The 25128-nt window shown below is 45.0% G+C and overlaps 1 protein-coding gene across 1 annotated transcript in view; it reads right to left on the reverse strand.

Moving 5' to 3' along the window:
- Window positions 1-25128, reverse strand: part of LOC120039061 (SH3 domain and tetratricopeptide repeat-containing protein 2-like) — a 59281-nt gene that overhangs the window by 20141 nt on the left and 14012 nt on the right. Inside the window, exons 2-8 of the mRNA XM_038984587.1 lie at window positions 14156-14283; window positions 13831-13936; window positions 13376-13519; window positions 9009-9207; window positions 8422-8495; window positions 5568-5763; window positions 1449-1585 (exon numbers count right to left, since the gene is read on the reverse strand). Of these exons, the coding sequence (XP_038840515.1) occupies window positions 1449-1585; window positions 5568-5763; window positions 8422-8495; window positions 9009-9207; window positions 13376-13519; window positions 13831-13936; window positions 14156-14283 (984 nt within the window). The remainder of the gene's footprint in view (window positions 1-1448; window positions 1586-5567; window positions 5764-8421; window positions 8496-9008; window positions 9208-13375; window positions 13520-13830; window positions 13937-14155; window positions 14284-25128) is intronic.

Consider the following 25128-nt stretch of genomic DNA (forward strand, 5'->3'; position numbering starts at 1 on the left):
CCTTTAATAGTTGCTTCGTAATGCAGCACAGCTTGCGGGCTCACGCAGAATTTTATGGCACATTATTTAACTGTCAGCCATTGTTGCCATTTATGCTAGTTAATGCTAGTTTGACCACCAGGGGGCATCTTTGAGAAGCTAAGTTATTGAAATGAAATGGGGCTGTCGGACTAAGGGTCCTGTGTACTGTAGCTGTTTTAGCGTAACTTACCTACTGGCAAAGCATACAGTACAGGTCTTTAAACAGAGTCAAGCACTTTAGTTACAAAACAAAATAACAAATGGAGCCTTGAATAATGAAACAATGACTAAACCGCAACATGTCGGCTAAAGCGATTTAATTCAGGAATGCATTTGACTGTTTTTAATATTAGAACAGACTATATGGGATTGTTTTTTAGAAACGTAGCTAAATTCATTTGATTAATATTATGGTGTTTCTATTCCAAGAAAACGAAAGTAACTCAGTACAGTGGTTCCCTACCTACAATAGTCTGACAGTACTCAGTATAACACAGTGGTTCCCTACCTACAGTAGTCTGACAGTACTCAGTATAACACAGTGGTTCCCTACCTACAGTAGTCTGACAGTACTCAGTATAACACAGTGGTTCCCTACCTACAGTAGTCTGACAGTACTCAGTATAACACAGTGGTTCCCTACCTACAATAGTCTGACAGTACTCAGTATAACACAGTGGTTCCCTACCTACAATAGTCTGCCAGTACTCAGTATAACACAGTGGTTCCCTACCTACAATAGTCTGACAGTACTCAGTATAACACAGTGGTTCCCTACCTACAGTAGTCTGACAGTACTCAGTATAACACAGTGGTTCCCTACCTACAATAGTCTGACAGTACTCAGTATAACACAGTGGTTCCCTACCTACAATAGTCTGACAGTACTCAGTATAACACAGTGGTTCCCTACCTACAGTAGTCTGACAGTACTCAGTATAACACAGTGGTTCCCTACCTACAGTAGTCTGACAGTACTCAGTATAACATAGTGGTTCCCTACCTACAGTAGTCTGACAGTACTCAGTATAACACAGTGGTTCCCTACCTACAGTAGTCTGACAGTGCTCAGTATAACACAGTGGTTCCCTACCTACAGTAGTCTGACAGTACTCAGTATAACACAGTGGTTCCCTACCTACAGTAGTCTGACAGTACTCAGTAAAACACAGTGGTTCCCTACCTACAGTAGTCTGACAGTACTCAGTATAACACAGTGGTTCCCTACCTACAGTAGTCTGACAGTACTCAGTATAACACAGTGGTTCCCTACCTACAGTAGTCTGACAGTACTCAGTATAACACAGTGGTTCCCTACCTACAGTAGTCTGACAGTACTCAGTATAACACAGTGGTTCCCTACCTACAATAGTCTGACAGCACTCAGTAATTCCCTATACTGTATAGACTGAGGGATCCTCTCCTACCTAGTCTGTAGACAGTACTGATGTCAGAGGAGAAGAGTCTCTCTAGGATGCCGCTGTCTCTGGGTTCACTACTGCAGGGGTTAATCTGGGCCATTGACGCACGTTCCTCCTCACTCAGAAACACCAGTTGTCCGTCTCTGAGAAGGAGGGAGAGAGAGTGAGAGTGAGAGGGCAGAGAGAGGGAGGGGGAGAGAGACAAAGAAAGCATTATCACCCACATGACTGCTCTCAACCACCCCTCCATCCCTCCACCCATCCATCCCTCCACCCATCCATCCCTCCATCCAACCCTCCATACCTCCATCCTTCCATCCCCCCACCCCTCCATCTCTCTACACCTCCCTCCCTTTACCCCTACACCCCTCTGCAACCATAAATCCTTCAATCCCTGCCCTCTTCATCTCTCTACTCCATCCTGCAATCACTCCATCCCTCCATCTGAAGCCTCTACTATTGACAACAGATAAACAGATAGACCAGGTAAAGGTGAACAGAATGAGAAAACATGACACATTGTCCACTGTCCTAACTGTTCCTAGAAGACTGAGAACAGTTGAGAGGTGAATAAATATATGTTTTGAAAGAAAATAGATATTTAGAAAATTAGATTGTGCACAAATAATTTGTGAACACATAATTGTGTATAAAAATAGTCTTTGTGTTAAAAATAACTGTTCACAACAAAAAGATTATAAGTTCATAATATTATTCACAGAGGTTTGGTATTGTAATGCTGTTATGTATAGTCCTCACAGAGGTTTGGTATTGTAATACTGTAATGTATAGCCCTCACAGAGGTTTGGTATTGTAATGCTGTTATGTATAGCCCTCACAGAGGTTTGGTATTGTAATGCTGTTATGTATAGTCCTCACAGAGGTTTGGTATTGTAATGCTGTAATGTATAGCCCTCACAGAGGTTTGGTATTGTAATGCTGTTATGTAAAGCCCTCACAGAGGTTTGGTATTGTAATACTGTAATGTATAGCCCTCACAGAGGTTTGGTATTGTAATACTGTTGTGTATAGCCCTCACAGAGGTTTGGTATTGTAATGCTGTTGTGTATAGCCCTCACAGAGGTTTGGTACTGTAATGCTGTTATGTATAGCCCTCACAGAGGTTTGGTATTGTAATGCTGTTATGTATAGCCCTCACAGAGGTTTGGTATTGTAATGCTGTTATGTTTAGCCCTCACAGAGGTTTGGTATTGTAATACTGTAATGTATAGCCCTCACAGTGGTTTGGTATTGTAATGCTGTTATGTATAGCCCTCACAGAGGTTTGGTATTGTAATGCTGTTATGTATAGCCCTCACAGAGGTTTGGTATTGTAATACTGTAATGTATAGCCCTCACAGAGGTTTGGTATTGTAATGCTGTTATGTAAAGCCCTCACAGAGGTTTGGTATTGTAATACTGTAATGTATAGCCCTCACAGAGGTTTGGTATTGTAATGCTGTTATGTATAGCCCTCACAGTGGTTTGGTATTGTAATGCTGTTATGTATAGCCCTCACAGAGGTTTGGTATTGTAATGCTGTTATGTTTAGCCCTCACAGAGGTTTGGTATTGTAATGCTGTTATGTATAGCCCTCACAGAGGTTTGGTATTGTAATGCTGTTATGTAAAGCCCTCACAGAGGTTTGGTATTGTAATGCTGTTATGTTTAGCCCTCACAGTGGTTTGGTATTGTAATGCTGTTATGTATAGCCCTCACAGAGGTTTGGTATTGTAATGCTGTTATGTTTAGCCCTCACAGAGGTTTGGTATTGTAATGCTGTTATGTATAGCCCTCACAGAGGTTTGGTATTGTAATGCTGTTATGTAAAGCCCTCACAGTGGTTTGGTATTGTAATACTGTAATGTATAGCCCTCACAGAGGTTTGGTATTGTAATGCTGTTATGTTTAGCCCTCACAGAGGTTTGGTATTGTAATGCTGTAATGTATAGCCCTCACAGAGGTTTGGTATTGTAATGCTGTTATGTATAGCCCTCACAGTGTTTTGGTATTGTAATGCTGTTATGTATAGCCCTCACAGAGGTTTGGTATTGTAATGCTGTTATGTATAGCCCTCACAGTGGTTTGGTATTGTAATGCTGTTATGTATAGCCCTCACAGTGGTTTGGTATTGTAATGCTGTTATGTATAGCCCTCACAGAGGTTTGGTATTGTAATACTGTAATGTATAGCCCTCACAGTGGTTTGGTATTGTAATGCTGTTATGTATAGCCCTCACAGAGGTTTGGTATTGTAATGCTGTTATGTATAGCCCTCACAGAGGTTTGGTATTGTAATGCTGGTATGTATACCCTCACAGAGGTTTGGTATTGTAATGCTGGTATGTATAGCCCTCACAGAGGTTTGGTATTGTAATGCTGTTATGTTTAGCCCTCACAGAGGTTTGGTATTGTAATGCTGTTATGTATAGCCCTCACAGAGGTTTGGTATTGTAATGCTGTTATGTATAGCCCTCACAGTGTTTTGGTATTGTAATACTGTTATGTATAGCCCTCACAGAGGTTTGGTATTGTAATGCTGTTATGTATAGCCCTCACAGTGTTTTGGTATTGTAATGCTGTTATGTATAGCCCTCACAGTGGTTTGGTATTGTAATGCTGTTATGTATAGCCCTCACAGAGGTTTGGTATTGTAATGCTGTTATGTTTAGCCCTCACAGAGGTTTGGTATTGTAATGCTGTTATGTATAGCCCTCACAGAGGTTTGGTATTGTAATGCTGTTATGTAAAGCCCTCACAGTGGTTTGGTATTGTAATACTGTAATGTATAGCCCTCACAGAGGTTTGGTATTGTAATGCTGTTATGTATAGCCCTCACAGAGGTTTGGTATTGTAATGCTGTTATGTATAGTCCTCACAGAGGTTTGGTATTGTAATACTGTAATGTATAGCCCTCACAGAGGTTTGGTATTGTAATACTGTAATGTATAGCCCTCACAGAGGTTTGGTATTGTAATACTGTAATGTATAGCCCTCACAGAGGTTTGGTATTGTAATGCTGTTATGTATAGCCCTCACAGAGGTTTGGTATTGTAATACTGTAATATATAGCCCTCACAGAGGTTTGGTATTGTAATGCTGTTATGTATAGCCCTCACAGAGGTTTGGTATTGTAATGCTGTTATGTATAGTCCTCACAGAGGTTTGGTATTGTAATGCTGTAATGTTTAGCCCTCACAGAGGTTTGGTATTGTAATACTGTAATGTATAGCCCTCACAGAGGTTTGGTATTGTAATGCTGTTATGTATAGCCCTCACAGAGGTTTGGTATTGTAATGCTGTTATGTATAGTCCTCACAGAGGTTTGGTATTGTAATGCTGTTATGTATAGCCCTCACAGAGGTTTGGTATTGTAATGCTGGTATGTATAGCCCTCACAGAGGTTTGGTATTGTAATGCTGTTATGTATAGCCCTGACAGAGGTTTGGTATTGTAATGCTGTTATCTTTAGCCCTCACAGAGGTTTGGTATTGTAATGCTGTTGTGCCATCAAACCCCTGCAACTTATCCAGAACGCTGCAGCCCGCCTGTTTTTCAATCTTCTCAAGTTCTCCCATGTCACCCTGCTCCTCCACACACTCCACTGGCTTTCAGTCAAAGCTCACATCCACTACAAGACCATGGTGCTTACCTACAGAGAAGCAAGAGGAACTGCCCTTCCCTACAGTCAGGCTATGCTCAAACCCTACACCCTAACCCGAGCTCTCTGTTCTGCCACATCTGATCTCTTGGCCCTCCCACCTCTACGGGAGGGCAGCTCCCACTTAGCCCAGTCCAAGCTCTTCTCTGTCCTGGCACCGTAATGGTGAAACCAGCTTCCCCCTGAAGCTAGGACAACATTCCCTGCCCATCTTCCCGAAACCCCCTGAAACCCTGCCTCTTCAAAGATTATCTTAAATAATCCCCCTCCTCACCTCGACCCCCCCACTTCTAGCTCTGACTTTGCTGACAGTTACTTTATTGAGGAAAAGTGTATTTAATATGCCTGTGATATGTGGTTGTCCCACCTAGCTATCTTAAGATGAATGCACTAACTGCAAGTCGCTCTGGATAAGAGTGTCTGCTAAATGACTAAACATTTTAAATTTAAATGTATTGCTCTTACGGGGGTTTGGCGTTGAGTGGCTTGACGTGAGCCTTGTGTACGAAGCCAGTGTTTCCTGTAGAGCAGTGTGTTCCTATGAACAGGTCCAGACCTCGGAGTAGCATCCCCTCTATCTCAATCAGGTCACCTTGACTCAGCTGGAGCTCATCAGAACCTACTGGGTTGTGGTCCACTACAGCCTCACAGAATCCGGTTACTGCAGGGGGAGGGGAGAGGAGAGGGGGTTGGAAGAAATACCTAGTATTTGTAATGAACACTGGCACATGAGTGTAGTGTGCTGTAGATAGAAGGTTCCTGCCCTCACCTATAGGGTGATGAAACTGTCATCTCTTTGAAAGGTTTAGGGTTAGGTTTAGGGTAAGGGCCTCACCTATAGGGTGGTCAAACTGTCCTCTCTCTGAAGGGTTAGGTTTAGGGTTAGGTTTAGGGTTAGGTTTAGGAGTAGGTTTAGGGTTAGGTTTAGGGCAGTGGTTCTTAACCTGGGTTCGATCGAACCCCAGGGGTTCGGTGAGTCAGTCTCAGGGGTTCGGCGGAGGTCAAGACACACATCCGACTCATATGATTCGTGATGACACGCCCCGCTTGGCCATCGTTGGCTGCAGGTGATCACGCTACATCGCTTGGCCTATCTGTGCTGCAGGGAATTTGGTGCGCTCAGTAGTCGACTTGTGACTGTCGTGATGGTACGTCTTGTGATTTCTTTCTTAATATTTTAATCCCTTCATACTTACTATGTCGAGCAAAAAAAGAAAGTGGTCGGACGAATATGTACAATATGGATTCACATGTATAACGGAACGTGATGGGAGTCAGCGTCCTAACTGCATGATTTGCAATGCCAAGTTGAGCAATTCTAGTCTAGCACCTGCAAAACTAAGAGAACACTTCCTTAAGCTGCATGGAGATGGAAAATACAAGAACACAACGCTCGCTGAATTCAAGGTGAAGAGAGCCAGATTCGATGAAAAGGCTACTCTGCCTGTTCTCGGCTTTGTACCCATCAACAAACCGATCCTCACAGCATCGTACGAAGTTGCTTACCTGATCGCAAAGCAGGGCAAACCACACACCATTGGTGAAACACTCATAAAACCAGCTGTGTTGAAGATGGCGAATATCATGCTGGGAAAAGAGGCTGAAGTTAAGTTATCCCAAATTCCTCTTTCAAATGACACCATCAGCGACAGAATAGAGGACATGAGCAAAGACATCTTGGCTCAAGTAGTTGCAGATCTGATTTCAAGCCCGGCAAAACTCAGCCTTCAACTCGACGAGACCACAGACGTTTCCAATCTAAGCCAGCTTGCTGTATTCGTGCACTATGTGAAAGACGACGTGATAAAGGAAGATGTTTTATTTTGTAAGCCTCTTACAACAACAACTAAGGCAGCCGATGTGAAGAAACTTGTGGATGACTTCTTCAAAGACAACAATCTTTCGTGGGATATGGTTTCTGCAGTTTGTTCGGACGGAGCTCCAGTCATGCTGGGAAGAAAGTCTGGTTTTGGTGCGCTAGTGAAAGCCGATGCACCACACATCATTGTTACGCATTGTTTTCTGCACAGGCATGCGTTGGCAACAAAAACCTTGCCTCCAAAACTGGCAGAAGTATTAAAAATTGTAGTGGAATGCGTGAACTATGTGCAAACTAGTGCTCTGAGGCACCGCATCTTCAGTGATCTGTGTAAAGAAATGGGCTCTGAATTCGAGGTACTTCTGTACCATTCTAACGTTCGGTGGTTATCCCGGGGACAAGTGCTGAATCGTGTTTTTGCCGTGCGTGTGGAATTAGCCCTGTTTTTGCAAGAGCACTGTCATGCGCTTGCACTGTCATGCTCTCGCTCTTGTCATGCAGATTGCTTCAAAAATTCTGAGTTCATTCTCATTTTAGCGTACATGGCTGATATCTTCGCAGCTCTCAATCATCTCAATCAAAAGATGCAGGGCGGTGGAGTCAACATCATCGAAGCGGAGGAAAACCTGAAGTCTTTTCAAAAAAAGCTACCGTTATGGAAACGACGAACAGAGAACGATAACTTCGCAAACTTTCCCCTGCTGGACGACTGTGTAAGTAAGATCGAAGATGTATCTGGAATCGGAGACATTTCTGTACCCGCGGAACTGAAGCAAGCAATTGCCATGCACTTAGATGAGCTTGCAAAGTCTCTCGACGGATACTTCCCTACAAGAGAGTCATATCCAGCATGGGTGAGACAGCCGTTCACGTTTAGTGTTGAGACAACAGATGTCAATGATGAATACCTCGATGAAATCATTGAAATTCAGCAGAGCCAGGTTCAACAGCAACTCTTCAGAACAACAACGCTTTCAACGTTTTGGTGTCAACAAGTGGTAACGTACCCTGTTATTGCTAAGAAAGCTCTGGAGATTTTCATACCGTTTGCTACAACATATCTTTGCGAGCAATCCTTTTCGAGGATGCTGGACATAAAAACGAAGAAAAGGAACAGACTTTGTTGCGAAAATGACATGGGAGTGGCACTTGCCAAGGTGAAGCCGCGCATTTCTGAACTGGTCTCTGAAAGGCAACAGCAGAAGTCACACTGATTTGCAGTAAATATTCATTATTATGTTTTTGTGTGAAAATCATGTTTTGATGATTTTGTTCTTTGAACACACGGTGTTGATGTTGATGCACGGTTCATTTTGTGCACCAGTAAAATATATACCTATGTTTTGAATTGGAAAAAATCATATTTTATTTTTCCAATTAAGAAGTGTTCGGTGAATGCGCATATGAAACTGGTGGGGTTCAGTACCTCCAACAAGGTTAAGAACCACTGGTTTAGGGTTAGGTTTAGGGTTAGGGTTAGGTTTAGGGTAAGGGCCTCACCTATAGGGTGGTCAAACTGTTCTCTCTCTGAAGGGGAGCATCCGGCACAGTCAGAGTACTTCCTCAGGAACCACCTACACAAACAGGAAACACGTCAGCTTGGGACAAAATGGCTGCCATATTTCCCTACTAATTATGAGGCGAGAGGAAATTTAAAAAAGTGTGAAAAGTGTGAAAATGAAGGATAGAGGTTGATAGCTTATAATGTGACTGAGTATGTCACTGTGTCATGTTATAAGGTGTACATACAGCATAGAATGTAATGTGACTTACTGGTAGAAGGGGTATGGATTAGGGGGTAGGGACTAGGTAACTCACTGGTAGAATGGGTATGGATTTGGGGTAGGTACTAGGTAACTCACTGGTAGAAGGGGTATGGGTTAGGGGGTAGGGACTCGGTAACTCATTGGTAGAAGGGGTATAGGTTAGGGGGTAGGGACTAGCTAACTCACTGGTAGAAGGGGTATAGGTTAGGGGATAGGGACTAGGTAACTCACTGGTAGAAGGGGTATAGGTTAGGGGGTAGGGACTAGGTAACTCACTGGTAGAAAGGGTATAGGTTAGGGGGTAGGGACTAGGTAACTCACTGGTAGAAGGGGTATGGCAGCGGCTGCATGGTGTTGACAGGCACTAGTCCGTGTTGCCCGGTGGAGAGAAGGGTGCCCTCCCAGTGACTGTCCTGCCCTGTGTCTCTAACCATCAGCAAGTCGTTACGTCTGAAACACAACTCCTCTTCCTCATCACTATGCTCGCCACTGCTCACCAGCGCCTTGGCAAAGAACGAACCTGGGGGAGAGAGATGCATACAGGTGATTAACACGCAACGGACACCACACCAGATGCAGGTTTCTGTAAAGAATGAACATTCGACTGAACTAGAGGGATCTTTTCATGGACCTGAGGCTGTGTCCTACGTCACAGAATACTGTTTTAAAAATCCATTCTCAACATACACACGCCTTCCTTTCACTGGCTATTGATTCCTCTCAGCCATTAGGGAGAACAGTACTTCCTCTTAAAACAGTATGCCTACAATGGAAATGGAAATGCAGGGTAGGAAAATAGCTCTCTAAAGTACGTTAAGTTAATGGCTGACAAATTGTATAGTGAAAAAGGGCACTGTGTTTTTTTTGCTGTTTTACTTTATCTCTGGACATTTCAGAACACGTCATCAGTTTAAGTGTAGCTCTATTTCATGTCTAGGTATCTGGAACAACTTCTGAAATACCATGAAAATGTCCCTTCAGTTCAGTGGTTGATTAATACGTTGACATGTTATGCTTCTGTTCTTCTCTGAGGAGAGTGTTATGTAAACTGATGTTGATGATGAAGGTCAAGAAAGTAGAGCACATAAGCTGTCCATAAGGAGTTCGTAGAGTGTGTGAGGTCTTCATAACGTGTTCATAAGGAGTTCGTAGAGTGTGTGAGGTCTTCATAACGTGTTCATAAGGAGTTCGTAGAGTGTGTGAGGTCTTCATAACGTGTTCATAAGGAGTTCGTAGAGTGTGTAAGGTCTTCATAACGTGTCCATAAGGAGTTTGTAGAGTGTGTGAGGTCTTCATAACGTGTTCATAAGGAGTTCGTAGAGTGTGTGAGGTCTTCATAACGTGTCCATAAGGAGTTCGTAGAGTGTGTGAGGTCTTCATAACGTGTTCATAAGGAGTTCGTAGAGTGTGTGAGGTCTTCATAACGTGTTCATAAGGAGTTCGTAGAGTGTGTGAGGTCTTCATAACGTGTCCATAAGGAGTTCGTAGAGTGTGTGAGGTCTTCATAACGTGTCCATAAGGAGTTCGTAGAGTGTGTGAGGTCTTCATAACGTGTCCATAAGGAGTTCGTAGAGTGTGTGAGGTCTTCATAACGTGTCCATAAGGAGTTCGTAGAGTGTGTGAGGTCTTCATAACGTGTTCATAAGGAGTTCGTAGAGTGTGTGAGGTCTTCATAACGTGTTCATAAGGAGTTCGTAGAGTGTGTGAGGTCTTCATAACGTGTTCATACGGAGTTCGTAGAGTGTGTGAGGTCTTCATAACGTGTTCATAAGGAGTTCGTAGAGTGTGTGAGGTCTTCATAACGTGTTCATAAGGAGTTCGTAGAGTGTGTGAGGTCTTCATAACGTGTCCATAAGGAGTTCGTAGTGTGTAAGGTCTTCATAACGTGTCCATAAGGAGTTCGTAGAGTGTGTGAGGTCTTCATAACGTGTTTATAAGGAGTTCGTAGAGTCTGTGAGGTCTTCATAACGTGTTCATAAGGAGTTCGTAGAGTGTGTGAGGTCTTCATAACGTGTTCATAAGGAGTTCGTAGAGTGTGTGAGGTCTTCATAACGTGTTCATAAGGAGTTCGTAGAGTGTGTGAGGTCTTCATAACGTGTTCATAAGGAGTTCGTAGAGTGTGTGAGGTCTTCATAACGTGTTCATAAGGAGTTCGTAGAGTGTGTGAGGTCTTCATAACGTGTTCATAAGGAGTTCGTAGAGTGTGTGAGGTCTTCATAACGTGTCCATAAGGAGTTCGTAGTGTGTAAGGTCTTCATAACGTGTCCATAAGGAGTTCGTAGAGTGTGTGAGGTCTTCATAACGTGTTTATAAGGAGTTCGTAGAGTGTGTGAGGTCTTCATAACGTGTTCATAAGGAGTTCGTAGAGTGTGTGAGGTCTTCATAACGTGTTCATAAGGAGTTCGTAGAGTGTGTGAGGTCTTCATAACGTGTTCATAAGGAGTTCGTAGAGTGTGTGAGGTCTTCATAACGTGTTCATAAGGAGTTCGTAGAGTGTGTGAGGTCTTCATAACGTGTTCATAAGGAGTTCGTAGAGTGTGTGAGGTCTTCATAACGTGTTCATAAGGAGTTCGTAGAGTGTGTAAGGTCTTCATAACGTGTCCATAAGGAGTTCGTAGAGTGTGTGAGGTCTTCATAACGTGTCCATAAGGAGTTCGTAGAGTGTGTGAGGTCTTCATAACGTGTTCATAAGGAGTTCGTAGAGTGTGTGAGGTCTTCATAACGTGTTCATAAGGAGTTCGTAGAGTGTGTGAGGTCTTCATAACGTGTTCATAAGGAGTTCGTAGAGTGTGTGAGGTCTTCATAACGTGTTCATAAGGAGTTCGTAGAGTGTGTGAGGTCTTCATAACGTGTTCATAAGGAGTTCGTAGAGTGTGTGAGGTCTTCATAACGTGTCCATAAGGAGTTCGTAGTGTGTAAGGTCTTCATAACGTGTCCATAAGGAGTTCGTAGAGTGTGTGAGGTCTTCATAACGTGATCATAAGGAGTTCGTAGAGTGTGTGAGGTCTTCATAACGTGTTCATAAGGAGTTCGTAGAGTGTGTGAGGTCTTCATAACGTGTTCATAAGGAGTTCGTAGAGTGTGTGAGGTCTTCATAACGTGTTCATAAGGAGTTCGTAGAGTGTGTGAGGTCTTCATAACGTGTTCATAAGGAGTTCGTAGAGTGTGTGAGGTCTTCATAACGTGTTCATAAGGAGTTCGTAGAGTGTGTGAGGTCTTCATAACGTGTCCATAAGGAGTTCGTAGTGTGTAAGGTCTTCATAACGTGTCCATAAGGAGTTCGTAGAGTGTGTGAGGTCTTCATAACGTGTTCATAAGGAGTTCGTAGAGTGTGTGAGGTCTTCATAACGTGTCCATAAGGAGTTCGTAGTGTGTAAGGTCTTCATAACGTGTCCATAAGGAGTTCGTAGAGTGTGTGAGGTCTTCATAACGTGTTCATAAGGAGTTCGTAGAGTGTGTAAGGTCTTCATAACGTGTCCATAAGGAGTTCGTAGAGTGTGTGAGGTCTTCATAACGTGTTCATAAGGAGTTCGTAGAGTGTGTGAGGTCTTCATAACGTGTTCATAAGGAGTTCGTAGAGTGTGTGAGGTCTTCATAACGTGTTCATAAGGAGTTCGTAGAGTGTGTGAGGTCTTCATAACGTGTCCATAAGGAGTTCGTAGAGTGTGTGAGGTCTTCATAACGTGTTCATAAGGAGTTCGTAGAGTGTGTGAGGTCTTCATAACGTGTTCATAAGGAGTTCGTAGAGTGTGTAAGGTCTTCATAACGTGTTCATAAGGAGTTCGTAGAGTGTGTGAGGTCTTCATAACGTGTTCATAAGGAGTTCGTAGAGTGTGTGAGGTCTTCATAACGTGTTCATAAGGAGTTCGTAGAGTGTGTGAGGTCTTCATAACGTGTCCATAAGGAGTTCGTAGAGTGTGTGAGGTCTTCATAACGTGTTCATAAGGAGTTCGTAGAGTGTGTGAGGTCTTCATAACGTGTTCATAAGGAGTTCGTAGAGTGTGTGAGGTCTTCATAACGTGTTCATAAGGAGTTCGTAGAGTGTGTAAGGTCTTCATAACGTGTTCATAAGGAGTTCGTAGAGTGTGTGAGGTCTTCATAACGTGTTCATAAGGAGTTCGTAGAGTGTGTAAGGTCTTCATAACGTGTCCATAAGGAGTTCGTAGAGTGTGTAAGGTCTTCATAACGTGTCCATTAGTAGTTTGTAAATTGTTCATAAGATGTTTTTAGTTATTTTTTATTTCACCTTTATTTAACCAGGTAGGCTAGTTTAGAGAACAAGTTCTCATTTACAACTGCGACCTGGCCAAGTTAGTGCGACACAACAACACAGAGTTACACATGGAATAAACAAGTGCACAGTCAATAACACAATAGAAGAAAAAGAAAGTCTATATACAGTGTGTGCAAATGGCATGAGGAGGTAAGGCAATAAATAGGCCATAGTAGTGAAGTAATTACAATTTAGCAAATTAACACTGGAGTGATGTCTATAAAGACTTCATAAGATGCTGATATGGTGTTTATAACCTGTCATAAGGAGTTCAAGTGTCAATCCTAACCCTTCTGCAGCAGCAGTCCCAGATGGTGTGGCCAGGTGTTGTTCATAATATGGTTATAATATGTCATAAGGTGTTCATAGGGTGTTTATAAAGAGTTCATAAGGTGTTCATAAGGTGTTCGTTCACCCTCCTGCAGCAGCAGTCCCAGGTAGAGTGTGGCTAGGTGTTCCTCGTCTACAGTCACAGTGATCTCCAGGTCCCTCAGCAGCTCAGTGTCCAGCCAGAACGACTGGTCACACAGGAAATTCTCCAGGCACCGCGCCACATAGCCTGGACATACAAAATACAAATAATATGTTCATAACATGTCATAAGGTGTTTATAACATGGCATATAGTGTTCATAAGGTTCACCACGCCACATAGCCTAGACAAACAACAAAGTAAGAGGAAGTTGTCTCTACATCCTGATGTAAGGCCTGTTCTTTCCAGGTCGATACATATAAGATTGGGTGTGGGGACGCTGATCCTAGATCTGTGCCTATTGGCAACTTCTAACCAGGCTGGACATAATAATCAGCAATCAGACTGTGTTAACGAGAGTTTCATCCAGGTCAGGTAGACTAGGATAGTACAGCATACCCAGAGCCAGGTAGGTAGAGAACTTCCAGATCTCCTCTACAGTCTTGAAGGTGATGACAAAGCTGTCCTTCTCAGCGTGGACAGACAGCAGACGGGCAGACAGGTCCTGTACAGAGGCAGAAGAACCAAAGACATTGATGAAGGAGCAGAGAGGATGCAGAGAAGGTCACCTTTATGTTAAACCGACTCCTGGCCCCTACATCAGGGAGAAAATACTTTTAGCAGGACAATGGTTGGAACTGCACCTTTGGTCTAGGCGAGGTCATCTGTTTTGGCATGCCTTGACCTCTAACTTCTAACCGCTGACCTATGACCTGTGACTAACCTTGAAGAGTTGGATGACGTCCTGACTGTTGCTCTCGACGACCCTGAGTCTGGTACGGAGCGCCTCTTGTAGCTCAGAGTCAGGTGTTACACCTGAGCACCGCCGACCGCTGAACACTAGAACCACGTCTACACACACACAAACACACACACAACACACACACAACACACACACAAACGCACATACACACGCACGTATGTACACGTGCACACACACACTGTCAGTCTCGACATCACTGGTAGGCGTATTGACTGATACTGTGATATTGTCATGTAGAGGTCAATATGCAGAGATAAAGCTGTTTATGTGACTTTTCGCAGAAGGTAAGTGAGTGTATTATAGAGCCATTCTCAGTGACTGTATTACAGAGCCATTCTCAGTGACTGTATTACAGAGCCATTCTCAGTGACTGTATTACAGAGCCATTCTCAGTGAGTTTATTACAGAGCTCAGTGAGTTTATTACAGTCATTCTCAGTGAGTGTATTACAGAGCCATTCTCAGGGAGTGTATTACAGAACCATTCTCAGGGAGTGTATTACAGAGCCATTCTCAGTGAGTGTATTACAGAGCCATTCTCAGTGAGTGTATTATAGAGCTCAGTGAGTGTATTATAGAGCCATTCTCAGTGTGTGTATTACAGAGCTCAGTGAGTGTATTACAGATCCATTCTCAGTGAGTGTACTACAGAGCCATTCTCAGGGAGTGTATTACAGTGGCATTCTCAGGGAGTGTATTATAGAGCTTAGTGAGTGTATTACAGAGCCATTCTCAGTGAGTGTATTACAGAACCATTCTCAGTGAGTTTATTACAGAGCTCAGTGAGTTTATTACAGTCATTCTCAGTGAGTGTATTACAGAGCCATTCTCAGGGAGTGTATTACAGAGCCATTCTCAGGGAGTGTATTACAGAGCCATTCTCAGGGAGTGTATTACAGAGCCATTCTCCGGGAGTGTATTACAGAGCCATTCTCAGGGAGTGTATTACAGTGGCATTCTCAGGGAGTGTATTATAGAGCTTAGTGAGTGTATTACAGAGCCATTCTCAGGGAGTGTATTACAGAGCCATTCTCAGTGAGTGTATTATAGAGCCATTCTCAGGGAGTGTATTACAGAGCCATTCTCAGTGAGTGTATTACAGAGCCATTCTCAGGGAGTGTATTACAGAGGCATTCTCAGTGAGTGTATTACAGAGCCATTCTCAGGGAGTGTATTACAGAGCCATTCTCAGTGAGTGTATTGCAGAGCCATTCTCAGTGAGTGTATTACAGAGCCATTCTCAGGGAGTGTATTACAGAGCCATTCTCAGGGAGTGTATTACAGAGCCATTCTCAGCGAGTGTATTGCAGAGCCATTCTAAGTGAGTGTATTACAGAGCCATTCTCCGGGAGTGTATTACAGAGCCATTCTCAGGGAGTGTATTACAGTGGCATTCTCAGGGAGTGTATTATAGAGCCATTCTCAGTGAGTGTATTGCAGAGCCATTCTCAGTGAGTGTATTACAGAGCCATTCTCAGGGAGTGTATTACAGAGCCATTCTCAGGGAGTGTATTACAGAGCCATTCTCAGCGAGTGTATTGCAGAGCCATTCTAAGTGAGTGTATTACAGAGCCATTCTCAGGGAGTGTTTTACAGAGCTCAGTGAGTGTATTACAGAGCCATTCTCAGTGAGTGTATTACAGAGCCCTTTTTAGGGAGTGTATTATAGAGCTCAGTGAGTGTATTAGAGAGCTCAGTGAGCTCATTGAGTGTTTCAGTATTATACTAGGAATAACAGATCTATTACAGCCTTGAGTGACTCTTAGTGGACGTTTAAAAGGGACCTTTAAACATTAGGTCCATTTAGGAGAGAGCTACACAGGAACCTGCTGGAGGAAAGTCACAGATTATCATAGAGTAGCTAAGTAGCTGTGTCGACTGCAACATTAACGTTAAGGGAAGATGAAGAGTCATCAGTTTTCTTGCAGGATGTTGACGTACATACAGACAACATGAATGATAAAGTTATCATCTAGACGACTGTATAGAATAGAGACAGGATACAACAGAGATGCTGTGATAGCATCAATACCAACAGATCCACAATAAGCATCACACCACACAGCCATGACCAGCAGCTGTTAACACCACAACGTTAGCAGTTAGCACATCCATATAGAGAGAGAAACACCCTGGCTGTCCCAAATAGCACCGTATGGGTCAAAAGTAGCACCTAAAAGGTAATTGGGTGCCATTTGGAACACATCCGTACAGAGTATCTGTGAGTAGAACAGTACCTGAGGAGAACCTCTCTCCCACGGCCAGTGACACGGTGCTTCCTCTGGTGAACGCCTCCTTCCTCGTCCAGTAACTGTCCAGCTCCGCCTCCCCTTCCCCAGACTCCACCCCCGGCCCCTCCTCCTCCCCTGGAGGAACCAGGAAACAGAGGTCAGAGGAACCCTCAGGAAGGAAGGGGGGGGGATAGAGTTGTTGGGGGGTTGATTTTAAAAATAGACTTTAGTTTCAGCAACATGTGCTCTGTAAGCAAGTTCAAGATCATCCATCAACTTTGTTGTGTGACAACTATGAAGGGGGATGGAGACCAAATAGTGGACATGGCTACAAAACAACACCAGCATGTACCATCATTTAGTGTCCACATTGCTTCATTGTCTATCCTTCTGGAATGCAAACCAGTCAAGGTAACGAGACAAAGTGACAGAATTGGTGGTTTGTCTATGTTACTGTATGAGAACATTCACACTAAAGTTGCATATCTGCTGGTGTACAGTATATTCTGTGATCCAGCTGATGAGGGTTTCAATAGTGATGAGTTTTTTCCTCCAGAACATCAACAGGACATGAAGAGTCTATCATAGCCCACACATCTAATACTGTACTGCAGCTCCCAGATGGTCTATCACAATATAATGACCTGCTCTGGGTCTCCTGACAGGGCTTTGTGACCGGTGACGGCTTCACACACACATGTGCTCACACACACACACACAGACACACACACACACGCACACACACAGACACACACACACGCACACACACACACACACAGACACACACATGTGCTCACACACACACACACACATGCACACACACACACAAAGGCTTTATGAGCGGCTGGGCTGGCTTCCCCATGTTGTTGTCCCATTGTACAGAGAGGATGTCCCAAACACATCCTCAATCTGGGACAGACCGGTGACCGGTTGCATGACACAACAGCCTGAAAGAATCCTCCCGCTTAAATGACCACTGTTATGTTGTTTAGGCTACAGCGTAATACAATGTTTCATTGTTTGCTACAGTACAAATCCAGAAGCATTCAAACTCCAAATTAGTCTGGGCAATATAACTCATGCAGGACATGGGAAGGAGGAACATAATTGCGATAGAATCAGCTGGACGTTTTGTGAAGGTCATCGAAGGCTTTTTTACTGTACTCTACCTCGATTCATAACATCATTTCCTGTGAAGTGCTCATTGGTTCCCGCTAGCGTGTACGGTGGTTCCCTCCATAGTGCATCCAGCTCAGCAGGGGAGATGTCTGGGAGGGGGGAAGGAGATAAGTGTGACACACATCAGTAAATGGTTGCTTTCCCCTGATCAGACGTTGCATGCATCAACCAATGGTTGCACGCCACGTCATCGACTGTGCCGTCGGGCACCAGATTGCTATAGAATATGATGTGGTTAGCTGATAAAATACCTATCCAGGAGATTAGTCTAACACACATCTGTAAATGTCTGGGAGGGGGAGGGAGATTAGTGTAACACAAAGTAGTAAACACCATCAAGGGGTGCATGTCAATAGTCTAAAGTGGATTCCTCTCCTTATATCTCCATCAATACTCTGATGAGGGGAAGGATATTAGGAAGGACACATTTACTAGTCCTGAAGAAAAATTGTGTTGGTTGAAAATGTTGTATCACAAACAGGTTAAACAGCAAATAGTGAACAGACATGTATCGTCTTTACAAGAAAAGCAGCTAGCCATCAGACATCGTAAGACAGCGCTTCCCAATCCTGGTCCTGGGGAATCCAAAGGTTGCAAATGTTTGTTTTTGCCATAGCAGTATGGCCTTACCAGCCACCCTGATCTAGAGACAGATACTAGCACTATGGCCTTACCAGCCACCCTGATCTAGAGACAGATACTAGCACTATGGCCTTACCAGCCACCCTGATCTAGAGACAGATACTAGCACTATGGCCTTACCAGCCACCCTGATCTAGAGACAGATACTAGCACTATGGCCTTACCAGCCACCCTGATCTAGAGACAGATTCTAGCACTATGGCCTTACCAGCCACCCTGATCTAGAGACAGATACTAGCACTATGGCCTTACCAGCCACCCTGATCTAGAGACAGATACTAGCACTATGGCCTTACCAGCCACCCTGATCTAGAGACAGATACTAGCACTATGGCCTTACCAGCCACCCTGATCTAGAGACAGATACTAGCACTATGACCTTACCAGCCACCCTGATCTAGAGACAGATACTAGCACTATGGCCTTACCAGCCACCCTGATCTAGAGACAGATACTAGCACTATGACCTTACCAGCCACCCTGATCTAGAGACAGATACTAGCACTATGACCTTACCAGCCACCCTGATCTAGAGACAGATACTAGCACTATGACCTTACCAGCCACCCTGATCTAGAGACAGGTATTAGCACATGGCCTTACCAGCCACACTGATCTAGAGACAGATTCTAGCACTATGGCCTTTCCAGCCACCCTGATCTAGAGACAGATACTAGCACTATGACTTTACCAGCCACCCTGATCTAGAGACAGATACTAGCACATGGCCTTAACAGCCACCCTGATCTAGAGACAGATACTAGCACTATGGCCTTACCAGCCACCCTGATCTAGAGACAGATTCTAGCACTATGGCCTTACCAGCCACCCTGATCTAGAGACAGATATTAGCACATGGCCTTACCAGCCACCCTGATCTAGAGACAGATACTAGCACTATGGCCTTACCAGCCACCCTGATCTAGAGACAGATACTAGCACTATGGCCTTACCAGCCACCCTGATCTAGAGACAGATACTAGCACTATGGCCTTACCAGCCACCCTGATCTAGAGACAGATACTAGCACTATGACCTTACCAGCCACCCTGATCTAGAGACAGATACTAGCACTATGGCCTTACCAGCCACCCTGATCTAGAGACAGATTCTAGCACATGGCCTTACCAGCCACCCTGATCTAGAGACAGATACTAGCACTATGGCCTTACCAACCACCCTGATCTAGAGACAGATACTAGCACTATGGCCTTACCAGCCACCCTGATCTAGAGACAGATTCTAGCACTATGGCCTTACCAGCCACCCTGATCTAGAGACAGATACTAGCACTATGGCCTTACCAGCCACCCTGATCTAGAGACAGATTCTAGCACTATGGCCTTACCAACCACCCTGATCTAGAGACAGATACTAGCACTATGGCCTTACCAGCCACCCTGATCTAGAGACAGATTCTAGCACTATGGCCTTACCAGCCACCCTGATCTAGAGACAGATACTAGCACTATGCCCTTACCAGCCACCCTGATCTAGAGACAGATACTAGCACTATGGCCTTACCAGCCACCCTGATCTAGAGACAGATACTAGCACATGGCCTTACCAGCCACCCTGATCTAGAGACAGATACTAGCACTATGGCCTTACCAGCCACCCTGATCTAGAGACAGATTCTAGCACTATGGCCTTACCAGCTACCCTGATCTAGAGACAGATACTAGCACTATGGCCTTACCAGCCACCCTGATCTAGAGACAGATATTAGCACATGGCCTTACCAGCCACCCTGATCTAGAGACAGATATTAGCACTATGGCCTTACCAGCCACCCTGATCTAGAGACAGATACTAGCACTATGGCCTTACCAGCCACCCTGATCTAGAGACAGATACTAGCACTATGGCCTTACCAGCCACCCTGATCTAGAGACAGATACTAGCACTATGGCCTTACCAGCCACCCTGATCTAGAGACAGATACTAGCACTATGGCCTTACCAGCCACCCTGATCTAGAGACAGATACTAGCACTATGACCTTACCAGCCACCCTGATCTAGAGACAGATACTAGCACTATGACCTTACCAGCCACCCTGATCTAGAGACAGATACTAGCACTATGGCCTTACCAGCCACCCTGATCTAGAGACAGATTCTAGCACTATGGCCTTACCAGCCACCCTGATCTAGAGACAGATACTAGCACATGGCCTTACCAGCCACCCTGATCTAGAGACAGATTCTAGCACTATGGCCTTACCAGCCACCCTGATCTAGAGACAGATACTAGCACTATGGCCTTACCAGCCACCCTGATCTAGAGACAGATACTAACACTATGGCCTTACCAGCCACCCTGATCTAGAGACAGATACTAGCACTATGGCCTTACCAGCCACCCTGATCTAGAGACAGATACTAGCACTATGGCCTTACCAGCCACCCTGATCTAGAGACAGATTCTAGCACTATGGCCTTACCAGCCACCCTGATCTAGAGACAGATACTAGCACTATGGCCTTACCAGCCACCCTGATCTAGAGACAGATACTAGCACATGGCCTTACCAGCCACCCTGATCTAGAGACAGATTCTAGCACTATGGCCTTACCAGCCACCCTGATCTAGAGACAGATTCTAGCACTATGGCCTTACCAGCCACCCTGATCTAGAGACAGATACTAGCACTATGACCTTACCAGCCACCCTGATCTAGAGACAGATACTAGCACTATGGCCTTACCAACCACCCTGATCTAGAGACAGATACTAGCACTATGGCCTTACCAGCCACCCTGATCTAGAGACAGATACTAGCACTATGGCCTTACCAGCCACCCTGATCTAGAGACAGATACTAGCACTATGACCTTACCAGCCACACTGATCTAGAGACAGATTCTAGCACATGGCCTTACCAACCACACTGATCTAGAGACAGATACTAGCACATGGCCTTACCAGCCACACTGATCTAGAGACAGATACTAGCACTATGGCCTTACCAGCCACCCTGATCTAGAGACAGATACTAGCACATGGCCTTACCAACCACCCTGATCTAGAGACAGATACTAGCACTATGGCCTTACCAGCCACCCTGATCTAGAGACAGATACTAGCACATGGCCTTACCAGCCACCCTGATCTAGAGACAGATTCTAGCACTATGGCCTTACCAGCCACCCTGATCTAGAGACAGATACTAGCACATGGCCTTACCAGCCACCCTGATCTAGAGACAGATTCTAGCACTATGGCCTTACCAGCCACCCTGATCTAGAGACAGATACTAGCACTATGGCCTTACCAGCCACCCTGATCTAGAGACAGATACTAGCACTATGGCCTTACCAGCCACCCTGATCTAGAGACAGATTCTAGCACTATGGCCTTACCAGCCACCCTGATCTAGAGACAGATACTAGCACTATGGCCTTACCAGCCACCCTGATCTAGAGACAGATACTAGCACTATGACCTTACCAGCCACCCTGATCTAGAGACAGATACTAGCACTATGGCCTTACCAGCCACCCTGATCTAGAGACAGATATTAGCACATGGCCTTACCAGCCACACTGATCTAGAGACAGATTCTAGCACTATGGCCTTACCAGCCACCCTGATCTAGAGACAGATACTAGCACATGGCCTTACCACCCACACTGATCTAGAGACAGATACTAGCACTATGACCTTACCAACCACCCTGATCTAGAGACAGATTCTAGCACTATGGCCTTACCAGCCACCCTGATCTAGAGACAGATACTAGCACTATGACCTTACCAGCCACCCTGATCTAGAGACAGATACTAGCACTATGGCCTTACCAGCCACCCTGATCTAGAGACAGATACTAGCACATGGCCTTACCAGCCACCCTGATCTAGAGACAGATACTAGCACATGGCCTTACCAACCACACTGATCTAGAGACAGATACTAGCACATGGCCTTACCAGCCACACTGATCTAGAGACAGATACTAGCACTATGGCCTTACCAGCCACCCTGATCTAGAGACAGATACTAGCACATGGCCTTACCAGCCACCCTGATCTAGAGACAGATACTAGCACATGGCCTTACCAACCACACTGATCTAGAGACAGATACTAGCACATGGCCTTACCAGCCACACTGATCTAGAGACAGATACTAGCACTATGGCCTTACCAGCCACCCTGATCTAGAGACAGATACTAGCACATGGCCTTACCAACCACCCTGATCTAGAGACAGATACTAGCACTATGGCCTTACCAGCCACCCTGATCTAGAGACAGATACTAGCACTATGGCCTTACCAGCAACCCTGATCTAGAGACAGATTCTAGCACTATGGCCTTACCAGCCACCCTGATCTAGAGACAGATACTAGCACTATGGCCTTACCAGCCACCCTGATCTAGAGACAGATACTAGCACATGGCCTTACCAGCCACCCTGATCTAGAGACAGATATTAGCACTATGGCCTTACCAACCACCCTGATCTAGAGACAGATACTAGCACTATGGCCTTACCAGCCACCCTGATCTAGAGACAGATACTAGCACTATGGCCTTACCAGCCACCCTGATCTAGAGACAGATACTAGCACTATGGCCTTACCAGCCACCCTGATCTAGAGACAGATACTAGCACTATGGCCTTACCAGCCACCCTGATCTAGAGACAGATACTAGCACTATGGCCTTACCAGCCACCCTGATCTAGAGACAGATACTAGCACTATGGCCTTACCAGCCACCCTGATCTAGAGACAGATACTAGCACTATGGCCTTACCAACCACCCTGATCTAGAGACAGATACTAGCACTATGGCCTTACCAGCCACACTGATCTAGAGACAGATACTAGCACTATGGCCTTACCAGCCACCCTGATCTAGAGACAGATACTAGCACTATGGCCTTACCAACCACCCTGATCTAGAGACAGATACTAGCACATGGCCTTACCAGCCACCCTGATCTAGAGACAGATACTAGCACTATGGCCTTACCAGCCACCCTGATCTAGAGACAGATACTAGCACTACACACCTGGTTCAAATAATCACAGCTTGATGATGAGTTGATTATTCGATGTAGATGTGTGGTGCTCGGGCAAAATCCACAACGTGCACCCCCTGGGGTCCAGGGACCAGGATTGGGAAACACTGTGGTAAGGGTTAACAGGGGATGGGAAACACTGTGGTAAGGGTTTACAGGGGATGGGAAACACTGTGGTAAGGGTTTACAGGGGATGGGAAACACTGTGGTAAGGGTTTACATGGGATGGGAAACACTGTGGTAAGGGTTTACAGGGGATGGGAAACACTGTGGTAAGGGTTTACAGGGGATGGGAAACACTGTGGTAAGGGTTTACAGGGGATGGGAAACACTGTGGTAAGGGTTTACAGGGGATGGGAAACACTGTGGTAAGGGTTTACATGGGATGGGAAACACTGTGGTAAGGGTTTACAGGGGATGGGAAACACTGTGGTAAGGGTTTACAGGGGATGGGAAACACTGTGGTAAGGGTTTACAGGGGATGGGAAACCCTGTGGTAAGGGTTTACAGGGGATGGGAAACACTGTGGTAAGGGTTTACAGGGGATGGGAAACACTGTGGTAAGGGTTTACAGGGGATGGGAAACACTGTGGTAAGGGTTTACAGGGGATGGGAAACACTGTGGTAAGGGTTTACATGGGATGGGAAACACTGTGGTAAGGGTTTACAGGGGATGGGAAACACTGTGGTAAGGGTTTACAGGGGATGGGAAACACTGTGGTAAGGGTTTACAGGGGATGGGAAACACTGTGGTAAGGGTTTACAGGGGATGGGAAACACTGTGGTAAGGGTTTACAGGGGATGGGAAACACTGTGGTAAGGGTTTACAGGGGATGGGAAACACTGTGGTAAGGGTTTACAGGGGATGGGAAACACTGTGGTAAGAAGCAGAGAGGTCACACAATGACCCACAGACAAACATCTGCACTGACATCATCAGCCAACAACCCCACACAACACTGAGCGTTACCCATGAGACAACAGCTCAGCAAGACGAGAGAACATTCAGACTAGAACACACTCAGACAAGGACAAGCATGCCCTGTAAATAGAACAAAACAACGGTAAGCCTTTGTGTATTGTATACAAAACTCTATTGGTAAGCCACAGCTGACAGTCAATGTCAAAATTGTCTTCATGCTTTTAGACCTTGTCGTAATAGTGGTAATATTACCCAACATAGCAGAGAGACTCTCTACACAGGACAAAGCATAAAGACAAGACAATACACAATGATTGACTTATCTGTTATTCTGCACTGAGACACAGAACACAACAAACTGTACAATTTAGTAACAATATGACAGACAGGACTGCAACTATAGTACACACAACAAGCACAATCAGACAGCACCTAGCACAATGTCACACTGACACACCATGCCCTGTACTATACTATACCTTCATGGGATAGCCTGTTACCCATGTCATATAGATATACCTACAGCAGCAGTATCTGTCTGAACGAGTATCTGTCTTCTCATGTCAGTCACCTACTAGCCTCAGCTACAGGCTGTGGGTACAGACGGCAGGGTGAAGTGGAACCAACCTGGGAAGAGAGGGCAGCGTTTGAGAAGCGGAGAGCAGCAGGAGGACGAGGAGGCCCGGAGAGGAGTGCAACAGCACCACGCCATGTGTACCAGCAGCTTACAGCTCCCAGAAATCAATGCTGCCAACAGCCGCAGCTCTCAGCACAGCTCTCAGCTACTAAGCATTCAGACTGACTGTCTGGTGGTCTGGCTCTGTCCTCAGAGACAGCTCTCTCTTTTTCTCTCCTGCTCTGATCTCTCTCTCTGGTTCTGATCTCTCTCTCTCTTTCCTGCTCTGATCTCTCTCTCACTTTCTCTTTTTCTG

This window comes from Salvelinus namaycush, unplaced genomic scaffold, assembly GCF_016432855.1.
Source record: "Salvelinus namaycush isolate Seneca unplaced genomic scaffold, SaNama_1.0 Scaffold25, whole genome shotgun sequence".
NCBI lineage: Eukaryota > Metazoa > Chordata > Actinopteri > Salmoniformes > Salmonidae > Salvelinus > Salvelinus namaycush.